Source organism: Miniopterus natalensis, chromosome 9 (assembly GCF_054644295.1).
Source record: "Miniopterus natalensis isolate mMinNat1 chromosome 9, mMinNat1.hap1, whole genome shotgun sequence".
Lineage (NCBI taxonomy): Eukaryota > Metazoa > Chordata > Mammalia > Chiroptera > Miniopteridae > Miniopterus > Miniopterus natalensis.
Genome location: NC_142089.1, coordinates 58,290,588 through 58,310,577, shown reverse-complemented (window position 1 = coordinate 58,310,577; position 19,990 = coordinate 58,290,588). Strand labels below are relative to the sequence as shown.

General features: G+C 34.1%; 1 protein-coding gene across 4 annotated transcripts in view; it reads right to left on the bottom strand.

Annotated features, from left to right (window-relative positions):
• Positions 1–3,723: 3,723 nt before the first annotated feature.
• Positions 3,724–19,990, bottom strand: part of BTBD8 (BTB domain containing 8) — a 77,663-nt gene continuing 61,396 nt past the window's right edge. For all 4 annotated transcript variants that reach the window (XM_016197193.2, XM_016197192.2, XM_087820585.1 and 1 more), the window contains 8 exons: positions 19,328–19,465; positions 18,294–18,423; positions 15,808–15,869; positions 10,564–11,257; positions 10,225–10,312; positions 9,688–9,827; positions 5,875–8,172; positions 3,724–4,593 (listed from right to left, as the gene is read on the bottom strand). In XM_016197193.2, the coding sequence (XP_016052679.2) occupies positions 4,127–4,593; positions 5,875–8,172; positions 9,688–9,827; positions 10,225–10,312; positions 10,564–11,257; positions 15,808–15,869; positions 18,294–18,423; positions 19,328–19,465 (4,017 nt within the window). In that variant the 3' untranslated portion in view covers positions 3,724–4,126. The remainder of the gene's footprint in view (positions 4,594–5,874; positions 8,173–9,687; positions 9,828–10,224; positions 10,313–10,563; positions 11,258–15,807; positions 15,870–18,293; positions 18,424–19,327; positions 19,466–19,990) is intronic.

Here is a 19,990-nt window from a genome sequence, read left to right as displayed (position 1 = left end):
GGATAAATCTTATTTTTGATAGCAACGTAAATTCCCTTCCGTCTTCTTCCATCATCTAATCATTCACCAAGTTCTATAATCTCAGTCTACCTAATATGTTACCAAATCCACCTCCATTTCCCATTTGTAAAGTTGACAAAACCATTGTAATTGCATTTTGAGATTTGAGTGCCTCTACAAAACAGGCCATCTTCATTGCTGCTAACAGTTATCTTTCTAAAACACATCTGATTATGTTACCTAACTACTTAAAAAACAAACAACTTTGATGGCTACCCATTGTGATTTGTAGGTGGTTATTTCACACGAAAAAGGAAACATTGTCCACTGAGAATTAAAAATAAATGAATGTGTAATGGGAAAAGACACAATGCCTACCAAATCCAGGGCTTTCGCTACTTAAACATAGTATTTAATAACTTTCAGAATCCAAATCCAGCCCAGATCTTTAGCCCTACAGCCAACACACATCCTGGTCACCATCCTTTAATGTGCAGTTGTGGCTAGACTGCCCTGTCACCAAGCCAATTCCTACTCATTCTTGAAAGCTAGCATCGGATATTACCTGGTTGCTCTGAGATAGTAAGAACTTAAGACTCTACATAATCATCAATCCTCCCCAAGCAGCCCAAATCAAAATACATTTAATAAGATTATTTTTTGTTATGGATTAGTTTTTAACAATCTCATGTAAACTAGCATAAAACCATCTTTAAAAAACACTTCTAGCCTGGTCTGGCGTGGCTCAGCGGTTGAGCATCGACCTAAGATCCAGGAGATCAAGGCTCGATTCCTGGTCAGGGCACATGCCTGGGTTGTGGGCTCGATCCCCAGTTGGGCGCGTGCAGGAGGCAGCCGATCAATGATGACTCTCTCATCATTGATGTTTCTCTCTCTCTCTCTCCCTTCCTCTCTGAAATCAATAAAGATATATCTTAAAAAAACACACACACACAAAAATCTATTTTTATTGACCTGTAACATACAATCTAAGTAAAGGCAAAGTACTTTCTATACAACTGGATCTTCAAGACAAGTCCCTTGGCCTACACTTCCAAATAGAATGCAGCCACTAAGCCCCTTCTTTATAGAAATTCTGAAGCAGTTACTGAATATTAATTGCTCTAAGCAGCTTTCTGTAATCTCTTCCTGACAAGCTGTTCATAGCTCCTCTTTCTGGGCTACCACAACCATCCATGTACAGTTGTTATCTTACCAAACAATAGCATATATTGTGTTACTCTCTTTTAGGTTCCTTCAGTAGGGGAGCTTATCCAGGGTAAGGACACTACATCAGTTTTCTCATGTGTAAAATAAAGAAGACAAAGCCTCATAGAACTGTTGTGAGCATTAAATGTTATGCATATTTAAAGCACTTAGCACAGTGTCTAATATGTGCTAAATAAATGTTAGCAATTATTTTTCAATACATTTGTTGAATGATGAACTAGTCCAAAGAGTCCCACAGTAAACAGACTGGTCGATGAGTCACTTACAAAAGAGCATGGTAAGAGAAAACACACATGTCCTGAACTACCTAAGGGATCCCTACTTAAGCAAAATGCCTTTCCTACTACCTACTTACAGGTGGGAGATGAAATTGAATAGCTTTTTAATGTCTAGTAGTTTAAGAAAAAAGTTGTCAAAACCTTGACACTGGGAAAGAGATGAAATTTCAATGATAAATTTCTGAACTTCTGAGGTAGTTTATGAAAAATAACACTTAAAAAAATTTCACATTTGGAGAAAAAGAAAATACACTGTCTTGGGTATCTGTGCTGTTTCTGACACAATCATATATTACTCCTTTATACCACAAACTATAAATGTATTTGTTCTCGAGTTTTATAAATATCAAGTGAAGTGTGTTGTGTGGCAGAAATACCATCAAACTGAAATAAAAATATTGGATTCTAGCCCATAAATTAGCTGTGGGACCTTGGGCAATCTTTTAATTCTTCTGGGCTTGAGAGTCCTTCTTTGGAATTTGAAGGGATTGGACTGTTTAAATTTCCATCCAGCTCTAAAATAAAAAGTTCTTATGATACTGTATTTTAACCTTTTTCTTTTTTAAAAAATGTTTTTTCATTTTTTTGAGGGGGGAGGAGGGAGGGAGGGAGGGAGGGAGGGGAGGGAGAGGGAGAGAGAGAAAATTGGTTGGTTGTCTTCTATATACACCCCAACCAGGGACCAAATCTGTAACCTGGGCATGTGTCCTGACTGGGAATCGAACGGGCGACCTTTTGGTGCATGTGACAACACTCAGCAAACTAAGTGAGATTGGCCAGGGCTTAACCTTTTTCTTATACAATTTTTCCCTTCAGTAGAAACTACATTCTCTTTTTGATGGGGAGGGGACAGAAATCCTTATTCATCTTTGCAACTCAGTGCCTAGAACCAATGTGTTTCTTGACTCTTTGAATGAGTGAGTGTCCCCTGCAGAGCTTCTAGTTAAAAAAAGGCATAGCAAATGTATAATAGGTTAGTAGCTAATATTACATAATTGTATTACATAAGAATAACTGGCGTGTATTAATATGATTTTTGATATTCAATATACAGATTCTATCGATCATTTGAAAACTTTGTTCACTTAGAAAAGGAATTCTAAACCAAAGTTTCTTTACTTCTGAGATATTTTAGAGAAATTGTCAGTTACAAAGCTTTTCAGAGAGGCTAATTATACTAAATCTCATCATCAGAAGGGCAATGTCCACTAATACCAAGTAGGTATCCAAGTGTTCACTCCCCAGTAGCATTTTGTAGAAAAGATTTTTATCTTTGTCTTGATACCAAAATTACAGACTGAAAGACAATTTGATCAATGTCTTCTATAAGTAGAGTATATAGACACATGGAGAAAGCAAACACACATATGTGCACACACAGTTTAACTCAGTAACTCAACTGCCTCGTGTACCCATTTTCAAGTTAATATTTAGTGCAAGCATTTTTTACAGGTGCAGTTCCAAAATCTCTCCAATATGGAATGGGAAATGGGAGTGGTTAACTAACTATAAAGGGAGTCTATATTGGTAACACAGATGAAGAGTTTTCCCACTTCTTTTGAACAAGGGAAGATGTCTCTCTCTGGACACATCCAAAACATTTAGAGTTAAAAGGGATTCCATTTCACTTCTCTAATAACAATGTGACTGAAATTTGAGATGCATTTAACTTCACAGTTTCCTAGACCTGAATTGTTGGGAAGTGAAGAGTTTTTTTTTCTTTAAAATTATTTTTAAATTTTTATTCTTCAATTAGAGTTGACATTCATTTTATATTAGTTTCAGGTGTACAGCGTAGTGGTTAAGACAATCATATACTTTACAAAGTGACCCCCCTAATATTTCAAGTAGCTACTTGGCACCCTACATAATTATTACAATATTATTGACTCTATACTGTACTTTATATCCCTGTGACTATTCTGTAACTATCAATTTGTATTTCTTAATCCCTTTACCTTTTTCACCCAGCCCCAAACCCCTGTCCCTTCTGGCAACTATCAGTCTGTTCTCTCTGTGAGTCTGCTTCTGTTTTGTTTATTCATTTATTTTGTTCTTTAGATTCCACACATAAGTGAAATCATATGGTATTTGTCTTTCTGTGTCTGACTTATTTCACTTACCATAATACCTGCAAGGTTTTTTCTAATATTCAGCTGTTGGCCTCAACCACACCAACCACCAACCAAAGTTTGAATGTTACTCACACATTAGCTCTACATTAATTGACACAAGCACAATATGTTTTTTTATTGTTAAATTACTATGTTACCATATGCAGAGCAAAAAGTAAAGGAACAGGTCTACTTGTGCATTCACATTTTAAAGTCTTGAATGGTAAGTGAACAAATGATCAGTAAGGAAAGGAAAACTGAAGAGCTTCCTTATAGTCTTCTAATTTTTCTAATAATAAAACATGCTCAAAAATTTAAGAAAAACTTGTTTTCTATATGTGATATCATGTTAATAAATAAACTATGTTTACTTCAATAAATTGGAAAGACTCCCTCAATATTAAGGACTGGGTATCTCTGGCTAATGTAATTATCATTTGGAAATATAAACATCAAAAAATAAAGGGGTGGCATAGTTCAAAATTTTCCAAAGTCTTAGTACTCTTAATGCTGGGTTTCCAGTTCCAGAATTGTCCATTCCCCTTGGGGTGAACATTCTTCAGAGGAAAAACTAGCCATGGTGATGCTTGCAGAGGAATCAAGTGGAGAGGTTAGTTCACTCCATCTGTTCAAAGTGTCAGCATGTGCTTTACCCTGAGGTTTTGAGCTGTCTCGTGCTAAAAGTAGTGTCTGATTGATTAGATACTGTGCTAAATTTACGTCTTCAGGAACAGAATTTGTAATATTTAAGTTTGAATCCTGTTCAGAGAGCAGTTGCTTTAATAGTGTCCAATCTTGTTTTGCAAAGTGCTGATCATCTTCAAAATCCATGTCTGTAATGTGTGTTTCTGATTCCATTTTCTGCTCAAATGCTTCTATTACATCCATCTCATATATTGGAGAGAGGGTTTTTGAAGGCCGATGGTCATACATGTAGGTTTGTGCCAGTGTATCACAATCATCTATGTCTCCTGAAATAATTCATAATACTACACAATGTAAAAATTGCACATGTTGGTACCCTCAGAGTTCTGTAGAACAATATAACAGTTATAGTCCAAAAAACCCAACAACATAGAATGGGAAAAATAACATTTATACAAAACTGACAAGATTTTTGAGGCATTTCTTTTTCTATCTTTAAAAACAAAACAACTCAAAGATAATGTTTAGCAGCAAAATCAAAATTGGTAACTAACAATATTTTTCCATACTTTAATTTGAAAACTTATGATACAGAAAACAATAGAAATTATTTAAACATAAACACAGAATATGCACATATATCTAATTCACTACAATAAAAACTTAAAGAGAAAAAAAAAAGACATGGCTATTTGATGGTGACTTTTAAGGTAAGTCAGTTCCAGCAGGAGAATAAATACATCTTATCTAAAGCCTTATTTGTATATTGCACATGCAAAGGAGGATGCCAGCAAGGACAAACAAAAAAGTACAACTTTAAGGAGCCCCCTGTTCTTGTGATTTTGCTGAACAGGGACTATTGATCAGTATATTTCTTAGTTCTGATATACAATAGCTACTCAGTCAGCGACTATTGCATATTTTAAATGTGGGTTATTAATTTACTATAATAAGGACGACAAACACAAAACAATTAGACAGGAAATCATCTGTACATATGAAATAAGCCTGGGCTTTTTCATATATTATCATTGCTTCTAAATATAATCTCTTAGGAAATTTATCTTTTTACTTGAAAACTTTAGAATAGAATTATAGTGATCCTTAAAGTCTTGATCTCTGTAAAATGTATATAAATTGCAATAATTAATCTAGTTAAAATAGTTCAGTGCTTTTAGTTATATATTACTATAGTTATTGCACAGACCTCTTAGATATATATTAGCATAGTCCATAAATCATATCCAATGTATAATAAAATTTCTGATAGTCAAGAATTCCTATGTTAAATTAGAAATAAGTAAATTACAGCAAACTAAGTTTTTCTCTTTATTCTTTCATGTAAAATCTCTTAAGAGTAAGTTAGCTCTAATAAATAACCAAAATTTTTACTAGATATTGATTTTGCACTAGGATTTTAAGTGAACAATAAAGAGTAACTAGCTAATTTTAATATTAAGAAATTTAAGTTTTCATTTAAAATTTAAATCTGTTGCTTAAATAATTATTCTAGCTAACTAAAATATAACATTCAGAGCTACATACAATTTTAAAATTCTATAAACTAATTTTCTTATGGATTTAACACTTCTACTTCTGTACATTACCTGCAGATAAAGCAATATTAGCTTTTTCGGTAGCTGTAGAATGGCTCTCTTTCACTTGACCTTCCTGAGGCAGAAGCTGACTCCGACAGGAGTCCAGAGATTTTGTAGAGTTGTTCTTTGGTATGTCAGAATTGGGTTCTCTCTGATGAAGCTCCAAATGGCATGGTCTTTCTTGAGATTTTGTATCACTATCTGAGAGTCTGCTGTGTTGCTGAAAGTCATCTACATTGCTTCCATTGTTTACTTTTGTATTTTCTGGGAGAAGTTGTCTGCCTCCTTTGGACAGGACATCAATTGTATACTTTTTTCCTGTGGCCGAAGCACTCTGTTTAGCTTTTCTTGAAGGGTCAATGCTACTAATGCCCAAGAGAAAGCTTTCGTTCTTACATACACTATTGCCTTTATCTTGTTTACATTCTAAAATACTGCCTTCACTTTCTTGTGAGCCTCTGGAATAGCAAGTCCTTCCAGGATGTTCATGAGAAATGCCATCAAAAACATCAGAAGGTGAAAGAGAATCTATAGAAGGCTGAAAGGGTGTATGCACTTCCCCTTCATCAGATCCCAGTTCTTCACATTCATCTACTGAAAGTAAAACGGACCTCTTAAAAATTTTAGTTGCAGAAAACTCGTGACTTTCATTTTCAGTTGCATCTTCAAAGGCTAAATTAATTATCCCCTGAAAATGCTGAGGAAATGAGTTAGATAAAGAGAAATTTTCTGCAACATTTTCAGCTTCAGATCTTTCATCTTCTGTTTCATCTGCTGAGGAAGAAACCTGATCTACTTCCTGAGCAAAATGGACACTGCCTCTTAGAATATTTTCTTTTTCCTTAGGGTGGACTATTGTAGATCGAGACCAAATTTCTGGCCTTTTCCTAGGAATCTCATCATCACTTGTTGAATTAACTTGGAAAAGATCATTACTACTTTGCTTTTTCATTTTCACTTCAATTCTTAAGTTACTATCATATATTTTCAATTCTTCAGGAGTACTGGTATCACTGCTACTTCTTCCAAGAAAATCATGGCACAGCATCGTGCCACATTTAGAAATACCTCTGTCATTTGACCCATCATCATCCTGAGATCCTCCAGCATCATAGTCTTCAGACCTGGGCTTTATGTCATCAGAGGACGTGGTAGCACTGCCAGTGTCAGATTCAGGACTCTCTCCCTGATGCAGAACACCGGTACTCAAATTCCAGTGACTCATGAATGGACCTTCTGGATTTTCATGGCTCTCTGGAGTTTCTGTTGTTTCCATATCTTTAGGAGAATTTTTTCCTGATATTTGTTCCAAAAAACACTTGGAGGAATTATCTGAGTCTGCTGTAGCATATTTGTTTTCATTCATAGCAGAGCCATCAGATAACTGACTAGGAATTGTCTCTTCTACGTGAAACTGAGATTTTCTGTCGTCTTGAATAGTATGCGAGGTACCATTCGTTCTTTCAGGAACACAAGGTAAAACATCTTTCACACATTTAATGTTTGATTTTTTGTCCGTGTCCTTTCTCCCTACATGGTTCTCCTTATCTAATACTGAACAGATTTGCTCTGTATTTGTTGAGTCTAAATCACAAACTGGATTAGAGTTCAAGAGGTTTTCATTTGGATTTGAAATCATGGATTCTGTGGCAATGGTGCTATAAAATTTTGGATCTACATTATCACTTCCATCAGAATGACAATGTTGTTTAGCTGTGTTGCAATTATCTGTTTCTCTGTGACTGGAAAATTTTGTTTCAGTTTTATCTGAACAACTCTGTCTTGATTCCAATCCATGTTTTATTGATTTATCCAGATTTGAAATGTTTTGGCATTCCGGTACAAATTTCTCTTTTTCCTGATTGTTTAACGGCTTTTGTGGGTCGGGTGTGCATGATGTCTGGAATGCCTCTGTACCACCGATTTCAGATGTGAGGTTAATTAGAGGTCCATGAGGCTTCTGTTCAGTAACACTGCCCTTATTATTACTTTTTTGGACAACAGATGTTTCACTTTTTAAAGGTCTTTGAGAAGAAGACTGAGTCTTCAATATGACCTGTCCAGGAAACATTTTCTGTTTTGAATCTTTATTATTCAAAGTTTCACCTTTCTTAGATTGATTTAGGTTTTTAGGTATTGCTACTACTTTTGCATTAACCTTAGGCAAAGTTGTGTGCCCTTGTTTGACAATTTTTCTCTTAGGTGTATGTTTATCTGTTGTACTGTGGTCCAACTTTGTCACATTTCCGTCAGATTGCCTTGAAGAGACTGAAGATTTTACTGAATTTGGTGACTCTCCTTGGGATCCTAAGAAAAGGAAATTCAAAAATATACCTTCTAATTTGTGAATGAAATTCAATATTTGTTTTTAAATTACTTTAGAAGAAATAAAATAAAACAATGGAATGGTAACACATCTACAATCAAATGGACAATTATAGATTAGGAATTAGTGGTATAATAAAATAAAAAAGAAAATATTTTTCTGTTATAAATATAAAGGAACTAGTCCATAGTCTCAGTAAAATTATTAAAATAGGATCTCTCTTCCTCAAGTAAAGAGCCTTGATCCTTAATGCCAGAACTGGATTTGCATAAATATATGGGGGTGGAAAATTCTGATTTTCTTATACCACAATAGCAGTAAGGGACTTTCCTTTGAAATTTTTTGGGGAAAAAGATTACATTCCACACAGCTGAAAAGGAAAATAAAGCTAACTATAAAATAGGAAAGTTAAAACTGCTGCAAATTTTTTCCTCAAACATGAATAAAACTAATTTATTTTTCATAACCAGATCATTATTATTGTAGCTCATTAGAGTTAATAACTTAAATATGCAGTTGAAACTAAAACTAGTAACCAGAGGGAAAGAGTATTAATTTTGGGAATTTATTTGTTGATACTGGTTAAAGTCCTAGAGATCATATTCTGAGCACTGTCAAACAGAATTACAAAATAATTTTAAACATTTAATTTTAACTATAATTGGATCATGAATAATTTTTCTCTGCCTTTTTATTTACTTTCAGTGTTAATTCATTATTTTTTTCTCAATGTTTTTAATGATTTTAGAGAGAGAGGATGGGGGAGAGAGAGAGAAACATCAATGAGAGACATAGGTCGGCTGCCTACTACACACCCCTTACCAGGGATCGAGCCTATAACTCAGGCATGTGCCTTGACTGGGAATCGAAGAGGTGAACTCTTGGTTCATGGGTCGACACTTAACCACTGAGCAACACCGGCCGGGCAATATTAATTCATTATTTAACTCAAAATTATTTTTAGGATTTTATAAACTGCTCCTAATACCTAAAGCAAATTAATTTTTTAAATCAGTTATTATGTCAGCAAATTATGCAATTTGATCAGCACTCTTTTCTCTCTTAGAGCAAGGAAAAAAAACAGGCACAGCAGATTCCAGAGGAAAATTCTTCCTCTTACGTACTGCAGCTCTCTAGACTGTGCTATTGCTTTTTCAAGAACTCTTCAGTGCCGGTTTTGCAGATGGGATTCCTAGTTATCAATGAAACTTTGAGGAAACATGGACATAATATATATAAAAGGATCAGAAATGCAGATAATGTAGTGACTCCCTTAATTATTTCTCTCACAAAAGATAATAAAAACCAACCCAATAGCCCAGAACACCAAAATACCTGTCTGAAAAGTAAAAAAAATCTCATTTCTACAGCTAGAAATGAATGTAAAATAAGTGCAACCAGGTTACATCTTGCTTTTTTGCTGCTCAAGTTCCAAATCAGAGTTCTGCTTATTCACTTTAAACACGGAAGCAAGTCCAGGACGATGGCAGCTTTACCTTGAGTTTTGGCAGGATTCGAAGGCGCATTCTTTGTCCTCTGCTGAGCTGCAGCACATCCATTGCCATTTCCTCTTTTCTTTAAAAGTGCCTGTGGTATTGGTTCACTATATCCTTTGCTAGTGACCTTCTTTAGCACACTAAGAAAAATGATTTGCATTCAGTGTTACACTGAAATTCAAACCATGAGCTTTTAAAAGACCCATACATGAAATATATTTTTCCTCAAGGAAATAAAAAAATATCTTTTCTGAAAACAAAAAAAATATGTTCATATGTCTTTGAGTTTATAAAACTGTAGATCAAGTATGATAAAGCAATGCATAATCAAGTGCAACAAGTTTAAATTATTTGCATCAATCATTTTGCATAAATATACTTTCTTTAGTAAGTTTTAAAATATCATTGTGTAAATACATTAAGTTTTCTAACAAAAAAGAAGAAATATTTTAAGATATTTAGCTAGCTAGAAGTTAGTATATAATTACCTTTCAGAGAAAGCTTAATGTACAGGTAAAACAATGAATGAAGACTTACCTATTATTTATATTAGTTTCTTGTTCATGAATGCTTCTTTTATTGGAAGTTCCATTGGTAACTTTTGAAACAGGTCGAGATTTTACTGCTGTAAATTAAGAAAAAGTGAGTCACAAGAATAGAATATCAAATATGTAACAATTATGTACAAAGTCACTGATCAGGCACTATAAACAAAATTAAATGTCAACTGAAGGAAAAACTGTGTTGTCTGCATGAATACATGTAAGTACATACTTTTTTTTTTGCATTTGAAACTAAATAAAAGTTCAAATGGGTCATTTTTTTCTAGGAACTTTAACTGCCAGGGCTTTTAAAAATTAGAGTGCCAAAACCCACCTACAGTGGAAGTTTTGATACTTTCTACACTGTTTTTTTCTGCCTGTCCTGGAGATTCACAAAAGGACAGTTCATGACCAGAAGGCTTCTCTTCTCCTATTGATCCATTTTCCTTAGGTTCATCTGGACATTCAGTGGAAACCAGTAATTCCATACTGCTGGAGGGTCCCGCGATGCCAAGGCATGGAGAATCTTTTCCTGTCGCTTTCTTCAAAGGCTTTGCTCTGGCTTGCACATTTAAGTTTCCAGTGAGTACCTTGGGTCTGGCACCTGTAACTTGTCCTTCTTGGTTCCTCACTCCTTTTCCATTTAATGCATGTTTGTGTCCATTTGTTGTTGCTGTTGCTGATCTCTCCACAACTTGACTAGGTGACATGTTTGCTGACTTCGCATTACCATTTTCTGTTTTGGGTTTTATGATAGCTTTGGGCTTTCCAGAAACACTTTTCCCCCCAGATTTCAATTCTTTTGTAATCTTAGGTGCTATTTTTATACTACCCTTTTCCTTTAAGTCGTCATGCTTCACAGTTGTGTTTACAGTATTTCTATTAATACTTGATGAATGTCCAGATGCTCCTAATCCATCAGATTTCATCCTTTGATTAGTAGAGGGGCACCTCCAGCACTCTTTCTTGTTCTTTTCTCTCAAAGATTTGTTTTTTATAACACCAGAGTCAGAAACTTGTCTCCTTTGCTACAAAGAAGAAAAAACACTATTTTAAAAGGCATATTACTTAACTTTATGAAGTTATGATAGTAATTCTCTATCTAACAGTGTCAGGATGCCTGGAGTGAATGATAACATCTAATGCTTCTGAGGGTCCAATCCCAGGTTCTGTGCTAAAACCCTTTTTTCCTATCATCTGACTGAATCCTAACAACAGATCTATGAAATGGCTAACTCCTCGTGCTATCTCTACTTCTTCGGCAAGAAAACTGGGGATAAAAGCAAGTATGTGATTTACCCATGATCACAGGCTGATAAGGGATGGAAATAGGACATGACCTCATGATTTACTGCTTTAAGTAGGTAGGCATCTATATGGTATAATTTGAGAGACATTATCAAGCTTTTCACCAAAAATTCTCTCTTCAACCCAAATGCCAGGAATTTTACCCTCTGTGCTCTGTGGTAAGAACGGTTTACTTCTTGGAGTCCTCATTTTAAAAAAGAAAAAAACTGTGTTCCTGAAAAACATAACACATCACATCCGAAAAGTTTGGTTTTGAGAAGAAACAAGACAGTAAGTAATACAGTATTGGTTGTCTGGAGGAAGTAGAGGAAAAGGGATCCTAAAAATAGGTAAAATAGGTAATAAGGGAAAATAGAAAGGAACTGAAGATAAAGGCACCTATTTAATCATTTTGTTTAGAACTAACCTTGACATGGAAGGGAACAAAAAAATTTAAAAATGAGTAGAGCTCTGGCCAGTTTGGCTCAGTGGTTAAAGTGTTGGCCTATGGACCGAAGTGTCCTGGGTTTGATTCAGGCCAAGGGCACGTACCTCGGTTGCAGGCTTGACCCCTGGCCCTGGTTGGAGTGCATGCAGAGGCAACCAATCGATGTGTTTCTCTCACATTGATGTTTCTCTCTCTCTTGCTCTCTCCCTTCCACTCTCTCTGAAAAGCAATGGAAAAAATATCCTCAGGTGAGGTTAAAATTAAAAAAAAAAATTGGTAGAAACTTTAAAATACAAATTTAAGATTACATTTCCAGTTTTTTATGTGAATACTTTTTCTCCGCTCTGGAAAGCTGTATGAGATGGTAGTGGTATGAGGCAAAGCCCATGTTATCTTCATCTCTGTATCCCTTAGCACTGTGCCCATCACACATTGGGTACACACAAAAAATACGATGAATGTTAAACTCGAGCATATACTGATATACAGTTCAAGGTCAAATTATTTCTAAATATAAAAAGCTTCTAGTTACATTAAAATATTGTCTAAGATAAAAATAACATACATATGTATGTGGGTGAGTGTGAATATACACACATACCCATACACACACGCACACGCGCACACATAATAAATAATAACCTGGCTAAGTTTAGGAAAAAACAAGGTATGATAACAAAAGTACTTTGTTCTTTAAGTACATTAGTTCTTGTCCTAACTTTGCCTCTGACTTAGGATATCTAAGAAATCATTAATATCTCTGGGCCTCAGATTATGCATGTCTAGAGGGTGGAGACTGGTCCTATTCAATGCAGTGTTCTAGGATTCTGTGTAATATTTATAAAGGTCAAATACGCTTAGCCCTCACTTTTTGTTCTATTGATCAGATCTTAGCTCAAAAAACATTTCTTTATTTCATTATTTTTTAAATATATTTTTATTGATTTTAGAGAGAGGGAGGGAGGGAAGAGAGAGAGAGAGAGAGAAACATTGATTGGTTGCCTCCAGTACTCATCCCAACCAGGGACTGAACACACAACCTGGGGATGTGCCCTGACCTGGAACTGAAACGGCGATGACGCTCAACTAAATGAGCCACACTGGCCAGGGCTCGTTATTTTTTTAAAAACTCATTTGAGAAAGAGGAAAGGGGAGAGAGTGAGAGAAAGGAGGAAGGGAGGGAGAAAGAGAGATTTGTTGTTCCACTTATTTATACATTCATTGGTTGATTCTTGTATGTGTCCTGACCTGGGGATCAAACCCACAAACTTGGCTATCAGGATGACACTCTAAAACAATGGAGCTACCAGGCCAGGGCCCTTTATTTTTTAAAAGATTTTAAAAATATTTCTTTATTTTATTTTTTATTTTTGATACCTAAAACCAAGTAGACCTCTTCCCACCCTTAAGACTGATCCTACTTAATTTATTATATCATTAAAGCATCATGATACAGGTGAGGTCTATGTAGTATATGGGCTAACTACAGTCCTTTAGAAATATCACATTAACATAGTATATCATAATGAGGATTCAATGTATACACATTTCTAGGCAATCTCTGACTTACATCTGCAAAGTTTACATATATTATCTATATACAAATGGCCAACTGGGAATGGTCACCATATGCTATTGATAAAAATAAAAAGAGGGTAACCCTCTAACGCAATCCTCTTAGACACCCTTTTGGTTTTAGCACTATTCTTTCTTGTTTTGTTTTTTAACTTTTTTATATAGAAAAATTTGAACAATCAAAAGAAGACAGAACAATATCATGAATCTCCATGGACCTATTACCCAGCTTTAACAATCATCAACTCTGGGCCATTTTTGTTTAATATATAACTATCCCTGTTTTATTTTGAAGCAAATCCCAGACACCATATAATTTTACCCTTAAGTATTTCGATACTAACAGTCTTCTTAAACTTCTCTCTGTCTTATCTTACTTTCTCCAACCTCCAAAAGATCTCATCTCCTTTTGGAAAACACATTTATTCATTTTACACACATTGAGCACTTACTACATACCAGCTAATGGCACATAAATTATTTGACTTAATTTTCGCAACAATCCTGCTAGGTTTAGCACTGCATTCTACAGATAAGCATACTAGGGCTCACAGATGATACAGCTAACAAATGTGAAGTCAAGATTTGTACTCTTCTGATCCTATGTCCAGCACCCATTTTGGAAGACCACTGCCTTTCTGAGGGAAACATCTGAATCTGTTTTCTTCCTTGTAGTTAAGAGTATAAACCCTTGGACAACCTGAAAGTCAGTGGGATAAGAAAGGACAATGAGACTCTGTTCGATTTTGCTGTAGGGCAAGGGAGGAGGAAAAGCCTGGTGGATAACAGTTAGTAGAACAGGGGAAGGGAAGGCAGGTAGGCTAATTCTTGGGGGCTTAAAAAAAAAAACCCACAGGGGATAACAGGGAGCTGGTACACAGAAAAAAATGTCATAAGGTGCATGTCCTAGAGTATGTTCAGTGTAACTATATAATATGCCTAAAAGGTGCCAAGGAGGAGTCTAGTGGTGTTCTGTGATTATAAAATTTGGGAAAATTTTGGATAAAACGGAAATCAACAGTGTTCCTTACTGTAGTTTCTCAGACCTTTAAGGTGCCAGTGTGCATCAGCAGTCTCTAAGAGGGGCTGCTGGGTACAGCAATTGTCAAACGTAGTTGATGCTACATGTTCTTAGGTGGAACATATGAGGGAGCTGGTATTCTGTGGAACACACTTTGGGAAACAGCCCTAGGAAGTTTCCTAGCCCCAAACTCCAGCATCCCAGTTTTTCACAGAAGACATCTGGAGCTTGACCTCTGCCTCGAGCCATGAGAGCTCTCAGTTGAGGTTTAGAGTTGTGTGGGTTCTTATCTACCGGCTAATGAGGAAGAAAAGATTCCCTAATCCACTTTGCAAAGGCAGAATGTTCTTTGCATTCAAAACTGGAACTCTCAATGTATGTCTCGTATCACTGTAATGCACATACTAGGTTAGTATAATTTCATACTTCAAATATATCATTGAGTGACCATCTGTAAGTTAGCTAGCTTGGACCTCTAACCATCATTAATAATATTTTTGGAGAAGCAAAAAGTATTTCACATTATAATGAATATGCTACATAATTTATGTGTGTGGTAAAAAACAAGTAACATAACATTTCCCATCTTAACCATTTTTAAGTGGGTAGTACAGTAAGGTTAACTATATATGCTCCCCATTGTGCAACAATCTCTAAAGCTTTTTCATCTCACAAAACTGAAACTCTACTTCCCCCCATCCCCTGGCAGCTACCATTCTACTTTCTGTTTCTAAGGGTTTGACTACGTTGGATACCTCATGTAAGTATATCAAGTAACTTTTAAAGTAAAATACAACTGTACTCTTTTTACTGCCTTTTTCACACTAAATATTTATTACATGAATTAAAATCTTAGTATAGAGAAAACTGGGACAACCCAAAATTTCTTTTGTAAGAAATAGGTTAATTAGAAAAATAGACATGAATTAGGTCTAGAATTCTAGACATTTTCTGATCTACTGGAATAGCTCCAATATGTTAGCTGCCAAAAAAGGTTTTCAAGGAAATAAAAAAGGTAGACAACATTACACTTTCTATGCCAGCTGGATGTCAAAAATTCACATTATTAAAAAATTTATGAAATGTTCACGTGATTTAAAAAAAGACTCAAAAATTATTTCCATTAAGAAATAGCTTTAATTAATGAAAGAATTGATTTTTACAAATTATTTTGAAACACAAAATAATAAAATTTAAATTATTTGGTATCCTTTTTCATTTGGACCTATAAAATTTTAAAAGTTTACCTGAGAGCTACTGAATATAGGCTTTTTACCAAGTCTTCGATCATCACCTTTGTCAAATGCAGCTGTAAAAAGAAACAGCAATTTATTTTTATAGTAGGCACTATTATTAACACAGAATTAGAGGGAAAATAGTATACTAGTACAAAAAGATTATGTCTAGATGGACAATCTAGTACATAGACAATTTCCTATATTTAAAAATTTTTTTTTAAAAACCACATTTTGAATCTTATTTTTTGATGCCTATGAATTTTATTATTAAAATTAATAAATGAGAACTATAAAATCCCACAGAGAAGATTCATGCATTGATAGCAACCAAAAATTTCTCAAGCTATAAAATTTTAGAGATAACTGGTTTCATTTTGTATCCCAAATTTCAAAAAAAAAATTTTATTGTGGCAAATGTAATATTCTATAAACTATTAAATATGAGAAAATGTTATTCTAAAAATTGTAAAACTACTGTTTAAATTAACAGTATAGATATTTTCTGGTTTTGCAGGTGTATAAGGAAGGAGAAAAGAGAAAAAAATAAGGTTCCGCTGAAATAAAACAAGAAACAATCCTCAAACTCATATTCTCTTTAGAATTACATAAATATTCATTTTACAGATTAGGTTTATACGGAAATTATTGGGGGAGTCATGTTTATGTTCTTCAAATAAGAATTTGAATGACATCAGGAAAATATATAGGAATAATGGTGAAGGAGCTATAAATACAGTTTACCTAATGAATTTTTGCCTTTTGAAGGTTATGGAGCTCTAAAATATATTTTGAAGAAATACATATAATTTCCAAAAATTATTTTATTTTTATTAAAACTGATGAAAAATTCATTAAATTATTTGTTACTCTACGATGCATCTTCTACCATCTCTGTTCTCTAGGATCTGTGCTAAAAAGACAAAGCAAGATCACAGAAATGGCATTATCAAAACTGATTTATAGTGAGCAAATGACTTTGCACAGTAATACACAGGGAGACATGAATATATGATTTCTCCCACAGGTCAGTAACTCACTAGAATAGGAAGATAACCTAGAATCACCCCTTTCTCTGGGGTTTCCCAATACAATAATTATAAGTCAGGAGTAATTATAATTCAACACATTTAAGATTTAAGAAACATTTTTACACTGATGAAATGCAATAGATTGAAAAATTCTTTTTGACAATTAGTTGGATTACCAATAATATTCTGTTTTAGATATGTGTATGTATATATATGTATTTACATGTCATTTTAATTAGCACTTTGAAGAATTAAGATAAAGAACACAGTTTGAGGCTTAACTTAAGTATGAAATCCTGTAAAACGGCGAAAAATAAAGTTAACTGCCAATCAGAAGAGAGTTGAGTGACACCACTTACTCAGGAAATGCCTATCTTATTTCTTTACATTGTACAGATTTTATAGTAAAGATTAACTGTTATCTAAAATTAAGTATCAAAAGTCACAAGGAAAAAATTTCCAATTTCTAAAGACCTCATGATTTTTGTTTTTTTCCATGATTTTGTCGTTTTATCTTTTTTGGTTGGAATTTCTTTGAAAGTGTTCTTGAGATCACATCTAGCTACACTATTATGTTATGCTCATAACACCAGACACAGCAAATCATATTCTGACTGAACCACAAAAGAATTTAACATATCTATGTACTATCAAGAATATGTTATATCACATATGGCTTCCATGGTTTATAATACAAAAATGTTTGCTTCATAAAATACAGTCTCTAGTCTCTTAACTTAAAATGTTTCAAAGTACACTTGCTGAATCTGCCAGTATTTTTTCTAAGGCACCTGCTTTAACCCAAAAATAGTCACGAAGCCATTTTTAGTTCCATACCTTCAACATTTCATTTTAATATTTTTGAAACACACACACATTCTGAGCTATATACATCTTTTGTTTAAGGCTAATGTTTCAAATGGTACCTATTAAATGTCAGAGACCACTGTGTAGCTCCTGAGGGACACTCCGCAATAGCACAGACCATATCACTGAACCAATCAATTGTGAAATTAACCCATCTAATCTAGGCAAAAACCACAAGAAAGGGTATCATGTGCAAAAGATGGAAACGCTTTATGAAAAATATATATTTAAAAAGGAAGAGAAAGTATGATGCTTGGTAATCTGTTCTGTATGGATGACATTTTCCTACTCTTCTAATCAATCTCTTTAAGTAAAACAAGAATGCTTTTAAGCAAATTTGGCTGGAACATTGTTGCTAATACAAAGTAAGATAAATAATTTATACATACACACACATATAATGAAATGAGTTTCATTTTCTAAGAACAGCAAAAAAAGCATGATTTATTAAAACTGTCCAAACATACTATCACTAATTTTAATCAGCAAGCTATTACTGAACAGAAGCAAACAAACATTAATCCTATCACTTATTAGAATCCCCTCAAAATATCCTGTCACAATGATTATAAGAATAAAAACATCTCAAGGCTAACATACCTGCTTGGATTTTCTGTTGATCATCTGTGCTCATCAGCTTCCAGCTTTCTGTGTGACGAACAGCATAGAAAGACTGAACCAGGAAGATCCACAGCTTATCACGCAGAGCCTGGATCTTGCACGTAAAGCCCTGCGTTCAGGCAACAAATCAGCAGCTGGTGAGAGCCACATTGTCATAGCAACCAGTCATTATTCCTTTCCGAATCTACTTATTCCTAAGCTAGATCAATGATGTCATCACTTAAGATTTTCAAGATCGTCGGGTACATGTTATTTATGAAGACTTACTCTTCACAACAGAATTTTACAGTGAACATGAAGCTAAACCTTATCCTTTCAACCAAACATTATTTTAAACCACCAATGGCCTTTACATGAATACCTTCCTCAGCCTTTTTAAATTCACTATGACATTACAAGGTCAAATACTCTATGCAATAGTAATAAGTATGATGACATTTTTTAATCATTCTTGTTAAACAAATATAAAATGTCAATAATTTGCAATCAGCTTAGTAATTACCGTTATTAACTGCATTTAAAAATAAGTAATATTTTAACTTTGATTTCCCCCAATCAATCCTATTTTAAATATGATTACTTTAAGACAAAAAATGAATAAAGAATATACTATAAAAATAAAAGATACTGATGATTAAAATTTCTTAAAAATTATTTTAAATTCTACATTTTATATTTAGGAATTTTAAAGCAGTGACCAGAGAGAAATACTGGAGTTATGCTATACCAGTTAATATTGTTAAGTACCAAACTATGTCTAGGATTAGTGAGTAAAACTGCCAAGTTCTAAACTTTTATAATATGTTCATTTGGAGGTAAATAAAAATTTAAGTATTTTTGTATTATAAAATAACTTCAAATATACACAAAAGTAGAGACTTTAACCAATCCCCAGGTAGCAATTGCCTAATTTCAATGAACCAAGCACCATTTAAAATATGTGTATTTTTTTTAAAAATCTTAAAACAGTTCAAATGTTATACCACTGTAATGAACTTTATTACATTCAATACCATTTCTTTTGTACTGTCAGAGTTCAGTAACATGTCCAGAGCCATAAGAAGAGTGCAACTATTCTCAGTGGTAATGTTTTCTTCAATTGCCTTTAAAATTTTGTCCAACAGATCAGCTGTGCTGCTCATTGCTTGTGACTATGAAACATAGAAATTGATATTTAATAGGAATACATGTAAAATGTGTAAGAAATATAAAAGTCTGGCATAACAGAAGACCATTCATCATAACTGACTATATGAAATCAACCAGAAATCTTATTTCCTCTGTTAATAATAATTATTATAACTATTATTATAATAATCCCTTTCCATTGTTAAAAATACCTTCACACACACACACACACACACAAAATTGTCCTAAAATAGAGGCTAGAAATAAGCAGAAGTTCTTTATTCAACGAATAAATTTAGAGAAAGTGGGTCGCCAAGAAAACAAAGAAATTTGCATGGACCATAACTGTATTAGTGACCAAAACATTATTTTATGACTTTGGTTTTTAAAATATGGCTTATGCTGATAGAGGCTTAGAAATGGCTAGAGTTATATCAGGCCTTGCCAGGGTACTCAAACCTCTCCCCTCCTGCCTTCATTATCTTGTGAGCCAAAAATTCTGTCCATCACTGCTCTAAATCCTATGCAAACCCACCATCTGCTATGAA